Here is a 23983-nt window from a genome sequence, read left to right on the forward strand (position 1 = left end):
TGCTTATTGTATCCAATATTTCAGACTCCTCCTCTAACTACAATGTCTCCACCAACCCTCTCCTTTGTGAAGACAGAGACAAAAAACTCATTTAGAGCCCTGCCACATCTTCTGCATCCACGTATAAGTTCCCTTGTACATCTCTGATAGGTCCTACCCTTTCCTCTTGCTCTTAATGTACTGATAAAACATCTTTGGGTTTTCCTTGATTTTACCTGCCAATAATTTTTCAAGTCCTCTCTTTGCTTTTCTAATTTCCTTTTTTACTACACCCCTGCACTTCCTATACTCCTCTAGGCTTTCTAAAGTATTAAGATTTTCTGATTGTCATAAGCTTTCTTTTTCTGCTTTAACTGACTCTATAAGCTTCTAGATAACCGGGGACTCTAGATTTGGCAGTACCACCCTTCATCTTTGTGGGGACATGCCTACTCTGCCTGTAGAATCTGCTTTTGAATGCCACCCACTGGTTTGTCACTGATTTTCCTTCAAGTAGCTGCATCCAGTCCACTTTCGCCAGGTCACCTCTCAGTTTCATAAAATTTGCCTTCCCCCAATTTAGAACCTTTACTCCTGTTTTATCTTTGTCCTTTTCCATGATTATGCTAAAACTAACTGTATTATGGTCACTATCTCCAAAATGGTCACCCACTGTTACTTCATCCACTTGCCAAGCTTCATTACCAAAGACTAAATCTAGAATTGCGCCTCATCTCTTTGGGCTTGTTACGTGCTGGCTACAAAAGTTCTCTTGAACGCAGTTCAAGAATTTTGTCCCCTCTGTGCCCTTCACACTGTTTGTATCCCAATTGATATTGGGGTAGTTGAAATCCCCAACTATTATTGCCCTATAGTTTTTGCACTCAGAAATTTGCCTACATATTTGTTCTTCTATCTCCTTCTCACTCTTTGGGGGTATATAGTACACTCCTAGTAGTGTGGCTGTCCCTTTTTTATTTCTGAGCTCCACCCATGTGGCCTTATTTGATGATTCATTTAGCATGTCATCCCTCCTCAAAGCTGTTGTTGATTCCTTAACTAATAATGCTACACCCCCTATTTTTTATCTCCCTCTCCATCCCGCCTGAAAACTCTATATCCAGGGAAGTTAAGCTGCCATTCTTGCCCCTCTTTAAGCCAAGTTTCCATTATAGCAACAATATCGTACTGCCATGTGTCTATCTGTGCCCTCCCAATATGCAGCTAATTTTATTTAGTTGTAAAACCAGGTCTTGACCACACTGTCAAAATTCTTTTTCTGTTGTTAAGTCGTGAGCAACCATACGAAATGAATCATTAATTGATAAATGTCTCAAAATGGTTGAAACTTTCACTTCGTCCAATAGATTCCTGAAGATTTAAATGAGGATTATTTTGTTGCTGTCACATCTAAGATATACCATTAAAATCAGGGTTATTGTTCAAAAATGTGGATGTATCAATTGTTTTACTTTGAAATATTTTAACCTTGCTGCAGATTTTTTTAAAAATCTCTTTGGGGATGTGGTTGTTGATGTGGGCCACTATAAACCAATCTATGTATTTCCTGCAGTTCAACTAGTCCTGGATGCTCCAGGTAATTCTTATTACCTGGAAAGGCACAACGTGGAAAATTCAATTAGCTGTATGCATTCTATTTACTTTTGTCCATAATTTATTTTACTTTCCTCCAAAATCTTGACTGTCAGTTCACACAGTGAATTGATTGAGTTCACAATCATATGCTGTTTTTCCAGTTGTATCCCTCCTTTCAGAAGTGTGCTTCTGTGCTGTGATACCTTCTTTCTGAAGGATCATAATTTAACAGCTCTGGTTCGAACATTATAAATTAGAAACATTTTTGCCACTTACTCAACATTCATACTCGCTGAATTTTGAACACTCCAACTGATATATTACTGCGGGCCTCACATCCTATTTTTCTGTTAAAGCAGTTTGTCTATGGATGGACATCTCTGTTTTGTACACTTCAGTAGTTCACACTGTGGCCTACCATGAGTACATTCTGCAACTTCATTGCTGCCATGAATTACTGTTACCTTTTTATCTCTGCCTTTTCTCTGCGAGCATTTTAGCTAATACATAGGAACATGGAAACAGAAGTAGGCCATTCAGTCATTGCAGCCAAATAGCACATACCAGACGTGCACACCATGACGTATGTCAGTGTTGGCACAGGTAAAGCCAGAGTTGTGGAAATAGTTTTCAGCTCAGCACAGCATACACATGTCCACTTGGAGATACATTTAGAGTATTAAATATGCATGATTACATTTATTAAAGCCAAGAGAAAGGACATGGAAGACTTAAAAAGGTAGTTCATGTTGAAGAACATGAACAGCATTCCTGAGCATTCTCATCCATTAACGCTCACTCTTTCACCACCAAAAATAGGGTTCTAGCAAAGGGCCTACACCAGAATTTTTGCTTGACTGATGCTAATGTACCTTCTGTGCATCAATGGTATTGTTTTCCTTATTTCACAAATAGATTATCTAATTTACTAACTTGTTCGATTGTTTGTCCTCTGACAACAAAAGAAGACAGCCCGAAAATTAGTTTCTGCAGTGAATTTTTTAATGACAGATGAGTCCAATTTTTGCTTGGAATGAGCCTCCCCACAGTGAACAGTGGATCCAGATGTAACAGGATAGGTATCTTTGATTTGTCAAGTCAGACTTCCTCAGCTGGTGTTTACATTCAACATCAGCAATTCAACAGGCCTCATAGTATGAGGTGCATTCATGGATGGTTTCTCACCATATTCTGAGGAAAGGTCACTGACCCGAAACGTTAACTCTGCTTCTCTCTCCACAGATGCTGCCAGACCTGCTGAGTATTTCCAGCACTTTTTTGTTTTTATTTCAGATTTCCAGCATCTGCAGTATTTGGCTTTTATTTAAGAACTTGTGTGTCAGGGGTTTTATCTTGCTATTGATCTTCATTAGCTGCCTCAGGCAGCTTTAAGTGAAAGTAATTCTGTTTCTTAAATGTGGCATGCATATGTTGCCCAAGCTTCACAGGTATAAAGCAAGGTTATCAGAACAGCAGGTCTTGTATACTATGAGATTTGACTGCAGGCTGATGGCTCTCTTGTCCCAGGGGTGTTCAACAAGTTTGCTAAAATTTAATTTGGCTTTGGCGATTCTGCAGGATGCTTCTAGATGTTTCCTATATTGTAAAACTTCAAAAGTAATTCATTGCCTGTAAAGTACTTTGAGACGACTGGAGGTTGTGAAAGGCACTATATAAATGCAAGTCTCTCTTTTATATCAATGGATCTCTATACAGGGTGGTACCCAGATTGGTAAATCTGTCCACAGCCTGAAGCATGTGATCATTGATAGTAATGATAGGTTGATGGTATGTCCGTGCTTGGGATTGGTTTGAAGAGTGCCACCTTCATTTTAAGACTGAGCCATGCCAAACTGCTGGCAAGCTATTGCAAGATTGCTCAAGTTTGTTTGCATCTAATCCTGGGAGTGGGCCACAAGAGCAGAATCATCAGCAAATAGGTGTTCACAGTCAAATTCCTCCATCTAGTTGATTTTAGCCTGTAGTCTTCTAAAGGTTGAAGAGCTTCCCATCAGTCTTGAATCTGACCTTAACTTCAATTTTGAGATGATTGAAAGCCAAGAAAAACAAAGCAGCAAACAAAACACTGACAAGGACACATCCTTCCTCAACACCATTTGTAACACCGTTTGCAACAGGCAAGATGAAATTGTCCTCATCTTCCATCACTCAAGCCATCATGGAATTGTTTGACCATTTCAATTAAATTTATCTGGACACCCAATTTTCTACTGTCATTTTTGAATGCCTTTGTCGGGTCAACAAAGACACAATGGACGTTTACATTTTTCTGGCGGCATTTTCCCCTTGCTGAACCCACGCTGACTATTCACGTTTACCAACAATATTTTATACTGCACTTCACAAATAATGCATGGAAACACAGCAGTCAATTTGCAAACAGCCTGGTCCCACAAACAGCAACGTGATTAATGACGAGTCTCTGGAGTGAGTCTTCAAGTCATTCACAATTGGGAGTGCTAAAACTGAGCTAAGGTTAAAACGGATGTATACATTCATTCAGTATTTCTTCATTATATAACATTGTGAAAACAAATTTTCATTTTAACTATTTGATCTATATTAATATATTTCTGTTTAGCTCCTAATTCGAAAATTGAACTGTCCAATCAGCACGCTATATTGAGCTGTTAAGAAATAAGTTTGCTATGGGCTTTACATGTGAACAGTTCAAAATATTTATTGCTTCAAAATGAAATAGTGCGCGGTGCACCTAAATATAATTTATGAATATAAATCCATATAGTGAACTCAAAATAAAAGGTTAAATTAAAAAAGAAAAAAATCAACACAAAATTTTAAATAACTCACTTTTGTAAAAGCATACACATTATACTATCGATGCATATGTTTCAGAATGTGCTGGAGAGATCTAAAAAGCTCTCAAATCTATGTGAGCTATTACCAGAAAACAAATAACAGAATGCACTCAAAGTGATCAATAACCATTCATTGGCCAGACTTACTTACCATGAACTAATTTTTTCATCTCATTGTAGCGACCCCACAGATAAATTTTGTTCTCAATCTTCCCTGTGGCATTAGTTCTGCTGGTTGCACTGGAATCTGCTGGATTATTGAAGGGACTCTGGTGCGGCGCCTGACCTCGCTTCTCGTAGCTATCGAAGGACACATCAACACCTTTAGTGCAATAACCCGCAGCGGCGGAAAACTTCATTGTCTTCCACTGCAAAGAGGCAGACAAAGACTTTGCAAGTAAACTAGCCATAGTGCTAATGTTACACTCAGAATTCTCTCATTCAAGACGTGTGGTCCACCCGTGTGGATTGAGATCCTTTTAAGGACACGCTGCAGCAATCTGTCCCTTTACCGCACGGATCAGGCTTTAATCGTATTCCCTTGATCAGACGAAAAGCTCCCGTCACAAACAAAGGATTCTCCAATCAAAACCCTGCCTTTGCGGCTGGCAACCAATCCAATTTGGGAAATCTCCGCTTGCAAAAAAAATTGGGGGAGGGGGGCATATGTTAATTTCTAGGTTCTCGTCAAAATCCGCTGAAGAAAACCATGAAGGGGGTTCAGACAGTTCTGCGCGTACTGATGCTGAATTACGCTGCTGTCGGCAAATCTCCTTGGAAATCGCTCCTTTCATCACAAATAACGGCTGAAAATCTGAAATAAAAGCAGAAAATGCCGGAAATGCAAAAGGTGCAGAGAAAATATAAACCCTAGGTCAGAACTGAAAGAAAGCCCCAAAAAATCCTGTTGAATATACAAGGGCTAATTGATACAAGATCAGGGGGCAGGTTGTTCAACCTTGCCCGTCTAAGAGCGAAGTCCAAAGTATGGAAAGTCCTCATCAGAGAACTCCTCTTTGCTGACGATGCTGCTTTAACATCTCACACTGAAGAGTGCCTGCAGAGTCTCATCGACAGGTTTGCGTCTGCCTGCAATGAATTTGGCCTAACCATCAGCCTCAAGAAAACGAACATCATGGGGCAGGATGTCAGAAATGCTCCATCCATCAATATTGGCGACCACGCTCTGGAAGTGGTTCAAGAGTTCACCTACCTAGGCTCAACTATCACCAGTAACCTGTCTCTAGATGCAGAAATCAACAAGCGCATGGGTAAGGCTTCCACTGCTATGTCCAGACTGGCCAAGAGAGTGTGGGAAAATGGCGCACTGACACGGAACACAAAAGTCCGAGTGTATCAGGCCTGTGTCCTCAGTACCTTGCTCTACGGCAGCGAGGCCTGGACAACGTATGCCAGCCAAGAGCGACGTCTCAATTCATTCCATCTTCGCTGCCTTCGGAGAATACTTGGCATCAGGTGGCAGGACTATATCTCCAACACAGAAGTCCTTGAAGCGGCCAATACCCCCAGCTTATACACACTACTGAGTCAGCAGCGCTTGAGATGGCTTGGCCATGTGAGCGGCATGGAAGATGGCAGGATCCCCAAAGACACATTGTACAGCGAGCTCGCCACTGGTATCAGACCCACCGGCCGTCCATGTCTCCGCTATAAAGACGTCTGCAAACGCGACATGAAATCGTGTGACATTGATCACAAGTCGTGGGAGTCAGTTGCCAGCATTCGCCAGAGCTGGCGGGCAGCCATAAAGACAGGGCTAAATTGTGGCGAGTCGAAGAGACTTAGTAGTTGGCAGGAAAAAAGACAGAGGCGCAAGGGGAGAGCCAACTGTGCAACAGCCCCAACAAACAAATTTCTCTGCAGCACCTGTGGAAGAGCCTGTCACTCCAGAATTGGCCTTTATAGCCACTCCAGGCGCTGCTTCACAAACCACTGACCACCTCCAGGCGCGTATCCATTGTCTCTCGAGATAAGGAGGCCCAAAAGAAAAGAAATTGATACTAATTTTTTTCTCAGGGAGGCAAAACGAAATACATCAAAACAACAAAAGATGAAAAAAACATGGGAGAGGCCCGCATAAAGAAAATCCTATGACTGGAAGACATTTGAAAACAATGGGAAAGAATGAGCGAGCTGCAATGTAGGCTTGTAATTTATTATTGTCGTTTGGCGTTACTGCCCAAGAGCAATCTCACCCTCTGGTCCTGGAATTTGCATTTAGTTTGGAGAATGGGAATAGGAGGGGAGAGTTAAAGTCATAAATCACAGAAAGGGGTCGGGGTCATATTTGTGGACAGAATGGAAGTGTTTGTCTAAGCAGTTTAACCCAATCTCCATTTGCTTAAACTTTAGTTCATCCAAAACTCTCCTGCCCATATCCTACTTTGCACAAAGTTTCCTTCATCTTTGCGTTTGAAACCCTTACGTTTGCTGACCTACATTTTCTCCCTGTTTGGCAATGTCTTGAATTTGAAATTCTCATCCTAGTGTTCAAATCGCTCCATGGCCTCTCTCTTCCTTATCTCCTTAAACTGCTACAACCCTCTGAGATCTCTGCGTTCCTCCAATTCTGGCCTCATGTGCATCCCCAATTTCCATAACCCACCATTGATGGCTGTGCCTTCAGCTGTCTAGATCCTAAGCTCTGGAATTCCCTGCAAAAACATTCCCACCTTTGTACCTCTCCTCCTTTAAGACGCTTCTTAAAACTATTTGACCGAACTTTTAGTCAGCTCTTGGTTCAATTAATAAAGGTGAAATAGCTGATGTTCATTAAAAATAATATAAATCCAGACTTCTGCAGACATATTTTAATGTAAAGATATTATTCTAGAGTTAGAAATGCTGTAACTGTTAAATAACACCACCACTGATCAATATGCACCATGAGACAACGTTTTAGGATTCAGATGAAGAACCAAAGATTAAAAACTGCTCCAACGGATTAACAGCAGCTCCCCGATTCATCCTGGGGCATGTAGTTTTTCAGTGCCTGGAAATTGAACCCAGAGAAAAGTTAAACAACTTGTAGGATAGGTGAGGGTTATCACGTGTTTGCTGCCAGTCACGTTTCTGCTAAAACAAGCGCAAAATACCGTGGATGCTGGAAATCTGAAACATAAAACAGAAAATGCTGCAAACACTCAGCAACTCGGGCAGCACCTGTGGAGGGAGAAACAGGGTTAACATTTCGGGTCATTCATTCTGTTTCTCTCTTCACAGATGCTGCCTGACCTGCTGAGTGTTTCCAGCATTTTCTGTTTTTATTTTATGTTGGTGCGGAACTCGTTCTCATCTCGGGTTGAAACTGAATGATCTAGAGGGAAAATGCGATTGGGGTATACTGATCATGTCTCAGAAATACAAACAAGAATATATGCAGTGCAACAAAAACAATATGGAAAATTAATTTCTTGTGCCGAAATATTTATGAGTTACAAAGACGAAAGGAAAGTTACTGCAACCCGGAGGTAAACGGGAAAATGCCTCGCAGTTGTGAGTTTTGCTTTAATTCACTTTATACACGGGTACTTGACATGTTGAACAACCAATTGCAAAAAAGACTCCAATAATTGTCACGAAATGTGATTTTTTATTTGTTAATGCTGATACAGATGTAATTGCATTATTTTAAATCTGAGTAAATATTTAGCACGTGGAGGTTCGACCAGTTTTCCTATTTTGTGACATCTGAACTGATGAATAGGATAACAGCAGTGGTTGACTGTTGCTCAATTGTTTAGACATTCGATTGTAGCAGAAGATTAATACTTTTTTTTAAAGGAATATAAATTTAAGCGGATTTCCAAAGGGGAGCTGAGGATACAGTCAGTAGCACTGGTATAATTTACTTATTGAAATATTTACCATCACAGTTACGTAATTGACTGTGTGTTACTGTAAGGACACGACTGTATTGAGACTGCCAAGTATTTTACCTTTATTACTTTAACAGCGCAATTCTAATGCTTGGAGCCAAAGTGTAGAGCTGTGGGGGGACAGAGAGAGGGGTGGGGGACAAAGGGGGGGGGGGGGACACAGAGCGAGGATGACACAGAGAGGGGGGGGAACAACACAGAGAGGAGGGAACACAGGGAGAGAGATAGAGAGAGAGATCAAGATCACTCCTGACAGATGGACATCTATCCAGAATACTCTGCATCACTACATCAAGTGTGCAGGCAGAGATTGACTACTTATGCAAGCAAAAACAATGCCAGCTATGTCACTAAATCAGTTTTCAATATAGTGACGAGAAAGTAAGTCAATAAATTAGTCTTCTCATTTAAAGCTTCTTCACAAAAATGCACATTTGTTGTTGTTTTTATTAGTAAGATTAAATCTTTAATGCCTTTATCTTTCAAAATTTGTTCACGGGCCCCCCAGGCCGAGCAAAAATCGTCATGCAGCCCTCCACCCAGGACAACCCTGCTGTACACTATCTCAAGTAAAGGTGGTTCCTTTCCTATTTTTATTTTAACATGACCCCTTGGAAATTGGTGTTTACTTGACTACATTGAGTAATACCGTCCAACTGAAATCATCAAAAACAAAGTGATCATTTTGTACATTGCCCCAAAACACTGTTTGTGTGATAGAATATCACCAATATACTTTCATTATCGACAGCTCAGGGTGAATAACAGACACTTAAGTCATTTGTTTTGAGCAAATTATTACAAAATTCTGAAACCTACATTCTAACCAATTTGTTCCATGTATTATGTCAGTAACCTTAGCATATAGTCCACACATAATTGTACCATCTATCTTTTAAACATTGTTTGGTACTTTATAGTCATAGAGGTCAAGGACATATTGATAATGGTTATTGTTTTCCTCCCCAGCCCAGCTCTGTGCAGGGCTCCCCAGACCAATTTGGTTCGAGATAACTAAAGTTGAGAAGGAGTCTTTGCCTCAGATAAACAGCCTCCCAAACGTCATTACCAACAGGCGCTTATACACATCCAGTGCCCCATCTCATTCAATCACAACACTGATGTCAGCTGCAGATTCCTCAAAGCTGGGTTGTGAATATACTGTCAAACTTAACATATTGGGAAAACAGCAATGTATTACTTACATAATCTAGGACAGAACAAAATTCATTAGAATGGAACAAAGGTCACAATGTATTACTAAATAATAGCATTTTGATTTTACAGTATCATTGCTATACATACTCGTAGCTAATAAATTAGAAACATATTTAAGTCTGACATGGTATATAGTTTGTACATAAAGTGGACCAAAAAGTACAAAACTCAGTGGGGAGATGAGTCCACAGTTAAATGCTGTATTTTCCTAGCTTCATCAAAAGCATTAGATCAGGCTGCAGCATAGTTTACCTTGTCAAGTGCATATAGAACTAAATATCAAGCAACGGTGATTTGGGAGAGGGCAATGAATCATTTTCTCTGTCCCCATTTAAAAAAATTTCAGCCATAGCCAGGGTCTTGACCATGGACATCTCAGTGCAATCACTTACCTGTACTTAGAACATGACACATTAGATTTCCTATTCCAAGGGTCCTTTTATACCATAGAGGTACCTATGATAGTGCACTTAACATTGGATTCATTTGCATAGTATAAACGAGGTGTGCAAAACACCACTGCACATGGTGGGTTTGCTCTCTATCTGAGGAAGTGAAGTGTTGCTGATGTAAACCATGCTGATCACCTTTGCTGAGGTTGCTTTTTTTTATCCTGGTTGTCTTTCACAAGCAGTCCAATTTTTGTATTTCTGGCTTGTACAGACTTTTTCCCCAGTCATCATGGAGGAAACCCACTACCAGAAATGTGGATGTAAGAATGATTTTGAACAACTGCACTTGCACAAGCTTCATTAGGTGTAGCTTTTTTTATGTTGTTGCTAAAGACATGTAAACAGTGAATTGGGAGCACTGCCAAGCCTCACCACATTGTACAACTGTTTCTGCTGCATGTGCTTCTGCTATAAACATGGTTTTAGCTTTCCACTTTATAGCTTAGAATCATAGAATGATACAGCACAGAAGGAAGGCATTCGGCTCTTTGAAAGAGCTATCCAATTAGTCCCACTCCCGTCCTTTCCCATCACCCTGCACATTTTCCACCTTCAAACATATATCCAATCCCCTTTTGAAAGTTATTATTGAATCTGCTTCCACCACCCTTTCAGGCAGTGCATTCAAGAACATAACAAATAGATGAGTAAAAAAAATTCTCTTCATCTTGCCTTGGTTGGTTTGCTAATTACCATAAACTTGTGTCCTCTGGTTACAGACCCTTCTGCCACTGGAAACAGTTTCTCATTATTTTTTAATTTATTTTATTTAGAGATACAGCACTGAAACAGGCCCTTCGGCCCACCGAGTCTGTGCCATCAACCACCCATTTATACTAATCCTACATTAATCCCATATTCCTACCACATCCCCACCTTCCCTCAATTCCCCTACCACCTATCTATACTAGGGGCAATTTATAATGGCCAATTTACCTATCAACCTGCAAGTCTTTGGCTGTGGGAGGAAACCGGAGCACCCGGCGAAAACCCACGCAATCACAGTGAGAACTTGCAAACTCCGCACAGGCAGTACCCAGAATCGAACCCGGGTCGCTGGAGCTGTGAGGCTGCGGTGCTAAACATCAAAATCTTTCAGGATTTTGAACGCCTCTATTAAACTCTCCATAATCTCTCTGACCCAAGAAGAATACCCTACGTTTCTCTAATCTCTCCATGTAACTGAAATCCCACATCCTGGTGTCATTCTAATAAATCTCCTCTGCACCTTCTTTAAACCCTTGTCATTGTTCCTAAAGTGTGGGGCCCAGATTTGGATGCAATACTCCAGCTGGAGCCTAACCAGTGATTTATAAAGGTTTGGTATAATTTCCATGCTTTTGTACTCTATGCCTCTGTTTATAAAACCAAAGCTTTTTAAATAGCCTTCTCAACTTGCCCTGTCACCTTCAAAGATTTGTGTCTGTACACCCACAGGTCTCTCTATTCCTCCACCTCCTTTAAAATTGTACCAATTTGTTTATATTGTTTCTCCTCGTTCTTCCTACCAACATGCATCAGTTTACAGTTCTCTGCATTAAATTACACTGGCCATGTGTCTCCCCATTTAGCCAAAGAATTCTGACAGTTTTTAAATGGCCTGTCTATAATGAATTCTCACTGGGACAACAAACATCTCTCTCATATATATATTTGAGATGAGCACATCACATAATGCAAGCTTGTGTATCACCCATTAAAAAGATGATCCTTTCTTGACAGATGGAGACGTTAACTTAAAAAGCTGCTGTAATCTATAACTATGTACCCTTCAACTGACCTCAGCAGGTGTTAACCTCCAATTAAACTCAGGATTTGCCTATTCATAGGAATCAGACCCAACAACCTTAAAAGGATAAGCCAGATTACATATAGCTCTGCTTTAGCAACAGAATAATACATGGTATGTTACATAGCGTAAGTCCAATCTTTACGAAATAGGGTATGCTCTAACTTCCTTGACCAACACCATAGGAAAGTTAATAATATAGATTCTTATGCCTGTTGTTATGGTCAAGTGAGGAGGGGTTGAAGGGCTTCCCTCTCCTTGTTAGACCACAACAGGTTTAATTCTTTCTTAAAGTGGATGTACTGGCCAATTCAGTGCGCGTTTGATTATTTACTTGCTGTGATCATAACAAGAACCAATTGGACAGGTTTCCTTGAGTTAACAAAGAAAGAGGTTAACTTTATTGTACCTAAACTGAACTAATAAAATAATAAACAACACGCCAACTTGCACTCACACACACAAACAAATAGGTTACAGAGTGGGGAAAGGTAAATTGTTTGAATTAGAGTCCATAAAAAAAGGTATAGTCTGTGAGGTTTGGTGATTTTGCTGGCTTCTAGCTGAATTCAGTGGTCCTGAAGCTTTTAGTTTAAAGAGGTAGATGACTGGTTCGGTGGATCTCTTAAAGATAGCGATGCGGATGACTTCCTCCAATGGGGTTTCGGATTGTAGCCAGAGTATGCAAAGGTGGTCAGTCAACAAGCAGGATTTGAGAGCTTTCAAGATGGAATGGAGCAAGAGAGAGGGACCCCCATTTAGGGTCTCCTCATGTCAGAGTCCAGTTGCTTCTCCTCTGCTGCAGAGAAAACACCAGCTTAAAACCACAGATGGAGAGGGATCTGTCACATGACAGTCACTCAATCATTCAAACATAGCAGTTAACAATATTTCTCTGCTTGTTGAGAGAACAGGCAGTTCCTTTAAACTTCCTGGGTCTTGGTTCTTGCTGGAATATTAGTAGACATTTTGTCTCTCACAAGCATTGCAGTGTAGGATACAGTGTTGCAAATTAGGTAATCATCTTAAGTGCAAGGGTTGACTTTGCTGGCAGATTGTCTTTTTAAAATGGCTTTAAAAAAATTTAGATCGCCAGTCAGTGGATTAAAGAAAATTATCATTCAACAAACCTCATGGGCATAACACTGTACATACAGTTTCCATTATTATATGCAGAGCTGCTCAATAATTCCTCATGGGTTTTTACTAATTACATTGTGAAGAGATTCAAGAACAGCTACCTGTTGTTTGATAAAACCCTTCTGCATCAGTGCAAGGTCCAACAATGGGAATTCTTATATTGTTGATTGAGGCAGAGATAAATGAAATACCCTGGTGCCCAATTGTAGCAGCTTCAAAACTGGGATATTATAGTGTGAAACTGAAAAGGTAGGACGTGGATATCCTCCAAGGTGTTGTAGCTAAGCAATCCCAAATTAGCAATTCACAATGTATGAGCCACTGTGGATTATTAATGTGAATTGACCTCAATCAGCTGTAAATCCCATACTTTTTTCAGTGTGTGAAACATTTTATTATTTCCTTGTTTCTCTTTGTATACTTTCACTAACGCAGGCAACGCTTTCAGCAGTTTATCTGCTGCTTGCTTTCACAGGTTCCAAAACCTAAGGATCATAATATCTTAAATTCTGTAAAAATAAATTTGCCTGTTCCCATATGGAGATGTGTGTAATATACCATAAAGGCATTAGAAATTAAATAGCTGATGTCTCTACTTTTGCACAGAATACCTTCCTACCTCAACTGTTATTTGTTTCCATCATTGACATTGTGTAGTTCAATTGCTAATTCTGCGCATCACCTAAACATTTTTACATGAAGATCGTATCCAAGGATCCAAAGCTCTTTTCTCAACATGACCTGAACCAGTTTAATATCTCAGCTCATAAAAATATTTATCTGGGCTCCATAGCCATAAATTGTTGATTGATATTTTACAAATTAAATGTAATTGATAAGAATTTCTAGTAAACACAAACAAGAGTTTTTGTGCACTCCACTACTCGAAGTAAGGTGCAAAGATAGTCTCCTGATCTAACAGCAAGTCCTCCATCTCCCACATTTGAAAATCACTGCACCACATCACTGCTAATTCATGTGCAACAAAAGATTGCCGTAGAAACATTCAGAATAAGTTACATTCCAATTATAACACAACAAAATTCTATTTACCAGATATGCAGAAACATTTTTAGAATTAGATGATAACTAAAAGCAAGTTAGATAGAATCTACAGCACAGAAACAGGCTATTTGGCCTAACTGCTCCCTGCTGGTGTTTATACTTTGCAAAAACTTTCTCCAACTTGAATTACCTCTTCCTATTCTGCCTCCATAGCCGTCATTCTCTTCTCCCTTGTGACTGCATCAAGCCTCCCCGCAAATGTGTTAATGCTATCTGCTTCAACTTCTTCATGTGGAAACATGTTGCACATTCTCACTACTCTGAGTAAAGAAATTCCTCACAAATCCTTTATTTGATCAGCTCGTGGCTACCTTATACTTATATAAAAGCAAAATACTGCGGATGCTGGAAATCTGAAATAAAAACAAGAAATGCTGATGAAAGGTCACTGACCTGAAACGTTAACTCTGCTTCTCTCTCCACAGATGCTGCCAGACCTGCTGAGTATTTCCAGAATTTCTTGTTTTTATTATACCATATACTTAGGTCTGCTTGTTCTGCATCTCATGTTTCAGCTCAGTTATAAGCACTCCTTTGAGTCAGAGGATTGAGTGTTTTCCAGGAGCTGAGTGCATGATCTAAGTTGACATTATGGTAGAGCACTGGGAGAGTGCTACATTGCTGAGGTGCCATCTTTTAGATGAGATATTCAATGCAGTGCCTCTACAGGTGGCATAAAAAGGTCCCATGTAATTATCCGAGGAGCAGGGGGTGCTCCTGGTATCCTTGTCAACATTCCTCCTTCAACATCACCAAATACAAATTCATTTGTCATTTATCTCGATTGCTGTGTATAGGATCTTGCTATCTGCATAATCCTACATAGCATAATCCTATATAACACCTGCAAACATAAATAGATAAGAAGTGCTTTGGAATATTCTGTGGATGTGATAAGATGCTATATAAAACAAAATGTTTTCATTTTAATTGACTTAATTTAATACGAGTCGAACAAGAAACCTAATGGCATGCTATATTTCTTTTAAAAACATATGCTGTATTTGTATTTAAAAAATAATAAAATATAAATCTCAGGCAAGATATAGACTTTAAAGAGGAAATAGTTTAATGGGCTCATTATTCATAAAGCAATTAGCTAATTATACAGAAATGACTTATTTGGAAGGCAGCTGATTTCCAGATGTCGGCAGTTCTTCTAATGTCTGCTGGTACTGTCGTTCAGAACGTTTTCTTCGGTACACGTCATCTAAATAGACAATAAAATCAGTGAGTCCAGAGAAAGAAGTAAACTTGAAGCATTTAAAAATGAATACACACTACTGGCCATATTCATTTCAGCCAAACAGGAGACTGCCAATCCATCCTTCTGGGTTATTAAATGCAGGTCCCAACAGGATGTTAGGTTAGATGAGTTGTAAGGAGTTGTGTCTTTGTTTGTCTTGGACCCAAGTCCACAGCATAAAATTATTCATAAATGATCAGATATTGTTGTGGAGACCAAATTAATGTAAGCAAAATATCAGTAATGAAGAAAATAATGGCACTAAAAGTGATAAATCCCCAGGATTTTAAAAGAATTGCAAATGTCACACCTTTGTTCAAAAAAGGATGCAAGGATAAACCAAGCAACTACAGGCCAGCCTGTTTAACCTCGGTGGTGGAAAAGCCATTAGAAACGATAATCCAGGACAAAATTAACAGTAACTTGGACAGGTGTGGATTAATTAAGGAAAGTCAGCACGGATTTGTCAAAAGCAAATCATGTTTTTTGGATTGGAGGAAGGTTTGGGGTTCCCGTGGGGTCAGTATGAGGACCATTGCCTTTCTTGATCTATATTAAAGATGTAGGCTTGGGTGTACAGGGCACAATTTCAAAATTTTCAGATGACACAAAATTTGGAAGTATTGTGGACTGTGAGGAGGATAGTGATAAACTTCAAGAGGACATATACAGGCTGGTGGAATGGGCAGACATGTGGCAGATGAAATTTAATGTAGAGAAGCGTGAAGTGATATATTTTGGTCGGAAGAACAAGGAGAGGCAATATAAAATAAAGAATACAATTCTAAATAGGGAGCAGGAAAAGAGGGACCTGGGGAGATATGTGCACAAATTGTTGAAGATGGCATGGCAGGTTGAGAAAGTGGCTAAAAGGGCATACGGGATCCTTGGCTTTATAAATAGAGGCATAGAGTACAAAAAGAAGTTATGATGATCCTTTACTTTAAAACAGTGGTTTGGCCTCAGTTGGAGTATTGCATCTAATTCTGGGCACTACATTTTAGAAAGGATGTGAAGACTTTAGAGAACGTGCAGAAAAGATTTACGAGAATGGTTCTAGGAATGAAGCACTTCAGTTACATATAGATTGGAGAAGCTGGGATTTTCCTCTTGGAGAAGGTTGAGAGGAGATTTGACAAAGGTGTTCAAAATCATGAGGGGTCTGAACAGAGTAGATAGAGAGAAACTGTAGCCCTGGCAGAAAGGTTGAAAATCAGAGGACACCGATTTAAGGTGATTGGCAAAAGAATCAACAGCGACATGAGGATAAACCCTTTTATGCAGCAAGTGGTTAAGATCTGGAATGCACTGCCTGAGAGTGTGGTGGAGGCAGATTCAATTGTGGCTTTCAAATGGGAATTGGATAAGCACCTGAAGAGAGAAAATATTTGCAGGGTTATGGGAAAAGGTTGGGAAAGTGGGACTAACTGAGTTGCTCTTACAGAGAGCCAGCACAGACATAGCAGGCTGAATGGCCTCCATCTGTGCTGTAACCATTCTATGATTTTACGAGGTAGGTGAGAACATTGTAGATGCACTAGCTACAATCTTCCAAAGTTCTCTCAATTCAGGAACCATTTCCCTTTAGATTGGAAAATTGTACCGACCACTCCGCTATTTAAGAAAGATGACAAAGGGAAATCAGGGAATTATAGATCAGATAGCCTATTGTTGGGAAATCACTAGTCTATCATGAAGGATAGGGCGATTGAACAACTCGAAAGTTTTCAGCTGATTAGAGAGAACCAGCATGGCTTTGTAAGGGGTAGGTCAGGCTTGACAAACTTGTTTGAATTTTATGAAGAGGTGACTAAAGCAGTGGACAGGGAAATGTCTATGATGTTATTTATATAGATTTCCAGAAGACATTTGATCAAGTCCCTCATAAGCTAAACGTGCAGTTTCTGGAACTGAAGGCAAATTATTGACCTGGTTAGGAAATTGGCTGAGCAGAAGGAGACAGAGAATTGGGATAATGGGCAGGTATTCTAATTGGCAGGACGTGACTAGTCCACAAGAATCTGTGTTGGGGCCTCAACTATTCATCATATTTATTAACGACTTAGATGATGGGATAGGAAGTCACATATCCAGATTTGGTGATGACATAAAAATAGATGGCAATGTAAGCAGTGTAGATGGAAGCATAAAATTACAAAGAGATATTGATAGATTAAGTGAATGGGCAAAAATGTGGCAAATGGAATTCAATGTAGCCAAATATGAGGTCATCTACGTTAGATCTAAAAAAGATAGAATAGGGTATCTTCAAAATGGTGAAAAGCTAGAAGCAGTGGAGATCCAAAGAGACTTGGGAGTCCAGGTACATAGATCATTAAAATGCCATGAACAGGTACAGAAAATAATCAAAAAGGCGAAAGGAATACTGGCCTTTATATCAAGAGGAATAGAATTCAAGGGGGCCAAAGTCAGGCTTCAGTTATACGAAGCCCTGATTAGACCACAATTGGAATACTGTGAGCAGTTCTGGGCGCCACACTTTAGTAAGGATATCATGGCCTTGGAGAGAGTGAAGTATAGATTTATTAGAAGGGGGATATCTGGACTCCAAAGGTTAAATTATGAGGAAAAATTACATAAACTGGATTGTATTCTCTGGAATTTAGAAGATTAAGGGGTGATTTGATGAAGACTTTCAATATAGTAAGGGAAACAGATAGGGTCGGTTAGGGAACTATTTTTGCTAGCTGGGGAGTCGGGACTAGACATAATCTAAAAGTTACAGTCAGACCTTTCAGGAGTGAAATTAGGAAACACTTTTACACAAAAGTTGCCAGCAGTTTAGCGCTCTCTTCCACAAACAGCAAATGAAGCTAGATCTATTGTTAATTTTAAATCTGAGATTGACAGACTATTGTTAAGGGGTTTTGTATTAAGGGATACGGGGCAAAGGCGGGTACATGGAGTTAGGTCACATTTCAGCCATAATCTCACTGAATGGTGGAACAGACTCATGGGGCTAAACGGCCTACTCCTGCTCCTGTATTCCTATGTGTGAATGACAATTCCAATATCAACAGAGATCAGATCAGAATTTGATTTCAAGGCTGAACTATTGCAGATATGCCTGGCTATGGTACTAGATTACCATGTTTTCCATTGAGGCTTGACTCACTCAATGTGGCATCTCTCAAGCTAAGTCAACGCCCCACCCCCACCAAAGGATGGCAGCCACAAGTTAATAATGACAAGTGCAGATCTGAGGCCCATCTAGGTGTACAAGAGATACCAGTAACTCCTCAAGAGTAACATGGTGAGCAGCACACCTCAAACTGCAGCACACCTCAAACTGCAAGTGCATGGTCACTGTCCTCCTGATCACAGCATGCCTTTTGATTGAATTACACACCAAGATTTTTATGTACCTGCATCACCTGCAAGTGGATCATAGGTCATAGATTTAAAATATTTGGCAGAAGAACTACATGGGAAATGAGGAGACATTTTTTCATGCAGATGGTTGTTAAGATTTGGAACACACTACTTGTAAGGATGGTGGAATCAGCGTCCACAGGAACTTTCAAAAGGCAATTGGCCATATACTTGAAGAGGACTAATTTGCAGGGTGATGGTGAAAAAGATGCAGTATGGGGCTAAATGAGACAGTTCTTTCAAAGAGCCATCACGAGCACAATGGGGCGAATGGCGGCCCCCTGTGCCATAAGATCTATTATCAAACTGGCAACAGAAGCCTTGACGACGAGGTCATACAATGTATTCAGGGACAATTTCTTAGAACCAGGGAACAGGCTATTTTAGATCTGGTAATGTTTAATGTGACAGGATTAATGAATGATTTCATAGTAATGATTGCATAGGGAAGAGTGATCATAACATGATAAATTTCACGTTTCAGTTTGAAGGTGAGAAACTTGGGTCTGAAACTAGTGTCTTAAACTTAAAGAAAAGCAATTACGAATGTATGAAGACAGAGTTGGCTAAAGTGGACTGGGAAAATAGATTAAAAGGTAAGACAGTAGACAAGCAGTGGCAGACATTTAAGGAGAAATTTCATACTTCTCAACAAAGACATATTGTATCGAGAAAGAAAGACTCTACAAAAAGGATGAACCATCTGTGGGTAACTAAGGAAGTTAAAGGTGGTATCAAATTGAAAGAAAAGGGCTACAATGTTGCAAAGTTAGTCCTAGCCGAGAAGATCGGGAAAATTTTAGAAATCAGCAAAGGATGACAAAAATAATGAAGAGGGAGAAAATAGATTAAACTAACAAGAAATATAAAAACAAACAGTAAGAGCATCGACAAATATATAAAAAGGAATAAGTAACTAAAATAAACATTGGTCCCTTCACGGATAAGACTGGGAGAATTAATAATGGGAAACAAGGAAATGGCAGAGACTTTGAACAAATATTTTGTATCTGTCTTCATGGTCGAAGAAACTAAAAGCATTCCACTAATAGTAGAAAATCAGGGGCAAAAGGAAGGAACTTAAAACAATCATCATCACTAGATAAAAAGTACGAGGCAAATTAATGGGACTAAAGGCTGACAAGTCCTCTAGATGGCCTTGGGTTTTAAAAGAAATAGCTGCAGAGATGGTGGATGCATTAGTTGTAATCTTCCAAAATTTCTGAGATTCTGGAAAGGTCCAGCAGATTATAAATCCACAAATGTAATGCCCCTATTCAAAGTAGGGCAGCACAGTGGTGCAAAGGGTGGCACAGTGGTTAGCAGTGCAGCCTCACAGCTCCAGCGACCCAGGTTCGGTTCTGGGTACTGCCTGTGTGGAGTTTGCAAGTTCTGCCTGTGACCGTGTGGGTTTCCGCCGGGTGCTCCGGTTTCCTCCCACAGCCAAAGATTTGCAGGTTGATAGGTAAATTGGCCATTGTTAAATTGCCCCTAGTGTAGGTAGGTGGTAGGAGAATGGTGGGGACGTGGTAGGGAAAATAGGATTCATGTAGGATTAGTATAAATGGGTGGTTGTTGGTTGGCACAGACTCGGTGAGCCGAAGGGCCTGTTTCAGTGCTGTATCTCTCTCTATGACTCTATGAGACAGAAAGTGGGAAAATATAGGCCAGTCAGCCTAACATCCAGCATTAGGAAAATGCTGAAATCCATTATTAAGGACGTAGTAGCAGGATATTTAGAAAATTATAACACAACCAAGCAGAATTAACATGGTTTTGTAAAAAGGGAAATCATGTTTGACAAATCTGTGAGAGTTCTTTGAGGATGTTAACAAGCAGGGTGGATAATGGGGAACCAATAGATGTAAAGTATTTGGATTTCCAAAAGGTATTCAATAAGATGATACATAAAAGGCTACTGCACAGGATAAGAACTCATGGTGTTAGGATTACCATGGATAGAGGATTGGCTAACTAACAGCAAACAGAGTCAGGATAAATGGGTCATTTTCAGGTTGACCAACTGTAACTAGCGGGGTACTGCAGGGATCAGTGTTGGGTGTCAATTATTTACAATCCATATTCATGACTTGGATGAAGGGACCGAGTGTATTTTATTCAGATTTGCTGATGATACAAAGATAGGCGGGAAAGCAAGTTGTGAGGAGGGCACAAAGAGTTTGCAAAGGGATATAGATAGTTATTTATTTAGAGATACAGCACTGAAACAGGCCCTTCAGGGTTAAGTGAGTGGGCAAAAATTTGGAAGATGGCGTAAATGTGGGAAAATGCGAGGTTATCCACTTTGGTAGGAAGAGCAGAAAGCAAAATATTATTTAAAGGGAGAGAGACTACAGAATGCTGCGGCGCAGAGGGATCTGGATGTCCTCAAACATGAAACACAAAACGTTAGCATGCAGGTTCAGCAAGTAATTAGGAAGGCAAATGGAATGTTGGCCTTTATTGCAAGGGGATGGAGTATAAAAAGTACGGAAGTTTTGCTAGGTCTGTGCAGGGTGTTGGTGAGATCACACCGACGGTACTGTGTACAGTTTTGGTCTCCTTAAGAGGGATATACTTGCACTGGAAGCAGTTCAGAGAAGGTTTACTAGGTTGATTCCTAGGATGAAGGGTTGTCCTATGAGGTAGAGGCCTGCTACCTGACCCAAACCCGACGGGACCTGACAACGTGTGTCGGGTACGGGTCGGGCCCATCTTCAGGCTCTGGCTTTCGGGCTTGGGTCGGGTCGGGTCGGGCCAAGTCCAAGTCGAGTCGGGTTGGGCTGGACACGCAGGGTCAGTGCTGTCCCAGTATGTATTAAAAATAAAATACTTACCTGAGCTGGGAGACCGGGACGAAACTGAGTCTGCGCAGTGAGCGAGTGATGTCACCATGACATCATCACACACGCACGGCAGCTACGTGGAGGTTCCGAGTTGGGAGGTAAGTAAAGGGATGGTCGGGTCAGGCTCGGATCAGGTCAATTTGAGGTGGGCTCGGGTCGGGTTGGGCTTGGGGCAAAAGCGGAGGGACTCGGGCCGGGTCGGGCTCGGGTTTGTTTTCCCAACCTAAAGTAGACCTCTACTTTGAGGCAAGTTTGAGCAGGTTGGGCCGATACACATTGGACTTATTGGAACATGTAAGTTTCTCAGAGGGCTTGACAGGGTAGTTGCTGAGAGGGTGATACCCCTCGGGGGTGGGGGGGGGCAATCCAGAACTGGGGGCTTAGTTTCAGAACAAGGGGTTGCTGATTTAAGACGGAGATGAGGCTGAATTTCTTCTCTCAGAGGGTTACACATCTCCCCAGAGAGCTGTGGAGGCTGAATCATTGAATCGATTCAAGGCAGAGTTGGATTTTTGAACTATAGGGGAGTTAAGGGTTATGGGGAACAGGCAGCAAAGTGGAAGTGAGGCCAGAATGAGATCAACCATGATCTTATCGAATAGTGGAGCAGGCTCGAGGGGCTGTGTGGTCTATTGCTGGCTCCTATGTCTTATGTTCTTATTAAGTAGAAACCAAAAGCAGGTTTGTGAGGCAAAGTGTGAGAAACACTGAGAACACCAGAGGGAGAGAATCACCAACTGATAGATTCCCTCTATCGTTTTAACTGGAAACCCGAGTTAGGGAGTAGAAGCTCGGGGCCTGTAGGCACGTTAACAAAATAAGGAAGTTTATCTTCACGACCTTCGGCGGCCGCAAAGCGCTTTCCAGCCAATGAAGTACTGTTGAGGCGCAGTCAGGAGAGGAAAGGCGGAGGCCGCTCGGTTCTACTCACAGAACGTTTCGTGCCCAATGCGCACGTTTATCATGATCCACTCGAGAACACCGCCCAGGACAAAGAAACAAGGCAGGAAGCGGTAGATGCCGAACCTTCCCTTCCCAGGGACGAAATTCAACAAGCGTTTGACCCGGGAGCTCAGTTGCATTGCTGGCCGGGGATCGGGTTCTGCCTCACTGGGTCCGGGTCCGGGTCCGGGTCCGGTGTGACCGGCTGCAGAGTCGCTGGGTCCGGGACTACGGGAAGGGGGGTGGAGGTGAAGCCGCTGCTTTAATGCACCAAATCAACCCTTTGCAATCTTGAGCAGCCCGATGTCACTGAGACGGTGACCCAGCCTGGCCCTGACAAATACTAATCATTGCTCAATCCTCACTGAAAGGTTGTCACAAAGTGCAGCGGATCGGAAGGAGATGAGTTCGGGCATAGACCGTTCCCACATCCTCCATAGCGCTGCTAAATAGAGGCTGAGGCTTTCATTAACAGTGAGCTCAAGAAGTCATGAATGGTGAGCAAAAGCCATCGCAACTCGTAGTAGAATTAATAAAACAGAATTGCGCTAAGCGTTTACATCTCTGAAAGGATAACTTTACAGAATAGTCCTGTCTTATTATGAAACACCCTCGCCAACCTTACACACCGCCCATTACCAATCATCTCACAACCCTGCCATGATCCTTTGGTGTAACTGCGTAGAGTTGCCAAACCTCCTGGATTGTCTGGAAGCTCCAGGAATTAAAGATTAATCTTTCGGACGCTGCTGTCCGGCAACCCCGGGAGAAAAATCACAGGGGCAATAAAAACTTTTAAAAATTCTTTTAACACTTTCACCACTTCATTATTAAAATATTGAAGAGGGGGGACTGATTAACAGTCAAGAATCATGCACTCAGGTAACAAACCAGTCTGTTTGTTCACTTGACATAGGAATTCCTGGAGTTTTCATCTCGACCTCCTGCCTCCAACTGGCCGCCCCCACACTCCCAGAATTTGTGGGCAGGCAGGGCAGCAGGAGGGTGAAAGTATGCTGGAAGTGTGTGAGGACAGATCAGTTGGAGGGAGGAGGTTGTGATGAAACCTCCAGGAATACAAACAGCTACAGTTGGCAACTCTACAACCATGTAGCATCATCCTGTTGCTATAGGTCTGTAGCAGTTTCTGTAGTTGCTGTAGCAGTTTCCTCCAACTAAATATTGGGCAGACTGAAAGCAATGCCCTCAGTCCCTGCCCCAAACTCCATTTCCTAGCCACTGACTTCATTCCTCCCCCAGAAACTGTCTGAGGCTGAACCATAATGTTCACAACTTTGGTGTCATATTTGTCCCTGAGATGAGCTAACGATGACATCACTAAGACCGCCTATTTCCACTTCTGTAATCTCGTCCGACTGTGTCCCTTCGTTTTCTGCTGAAACCCTCATCCATGCCTTTGTTAGCTCGAGACTAGGCTGACACACTCCTGGCTGGCCTCCCACAGTTGCGTCGGAGACGGAGATTCTGGGAGAATGGAATGGAATCCTTACAGGAGGCTGGGTGTGAGGAAGTGTAGTCGAGGTAGCTGCAGGAGTCTGTGGGCTTATAACAAATATT

The 23983-nt window shown here is 41.2% G+C and overlaps 2 protein-coding genes across 2 annotated transcripts in view; both read right to left on the reverse strand.

Moving 5' to 3' along the window:
• LOC137380166 (5'-nucleotidase domain-containing protein 2-like) overlaps window positions 1-4935 on the reverse strand; it is a 77119-nt gene extending 72184 nt beyond the window's left edge. Inside the window, exon 1 of the mRNA XM_068051909.1 lies at window positions 4567-4935. Within this exon, the coding sequence (XP_067908010.1) occupies window positions 4567-4825 (259 nt within the window). The 5' untranslated portion in view covers window positions 4826-4935. The remainder of the gene's footprint in view (window positions 1-4566) is intronic.
• A 10089-nt stretch (window positions 4936-15024) lies between these two features.
• LOC137380402 (small integral membrane protein 4) lies at window positions 15025-23001 on the reverse strand. The gene is made up of 2 exons (XM_068052334.1): window positions 22395-23001; window positions 15025-15188 (listed from the first exon to the last, which is right to left on the reverse strand). Exons 1-2 carry the CDS (start codon window positions 22543-22545, stop codon window positions 15097-15099), a joined length of 243 nt encoding a protein of 80 aa, XP_067908435.1. The 5' UTR covers window positions 22546-23001; the 3' UTR covers window positions 15025-15096.
• Window positions 23002-23983: the final 982 nt, after the last annotated feature.

Source organism: Heterodontus francisci, chromosome 19, assembly GCF_036365525.1.
Source record: "Heterodontus francisci isolate sHetFra1 chromosome 19, sHetFra1.hap1, whole genome shotgun sequence".
NCBI lineage: Eukaryota > Metazoa > Chordata > Chondrichthyes > Heterodontiformes > Heterodontidae > Heterodontus > Heterodontus francisci.

What these genes read in the sequence shown, in the direction of transcription:
- LOC137380402 (XM_068052334.1), bottom strand. Translation starts at nt 22,545, where the DNA reads ATGCAACTGAGCTCCCGGGTCAAACGCTTGTTGAATTTCGTCCCTGGG. An exon ending in CATTGGGCACGAAACGTTCT is followed by an intron (nt 15,189 to 22,394) that starts GTGAGTAGAACC and finishes TTGTCTATTTAG; the next exon opens with ATGACGTGTACCGAAGAAAA.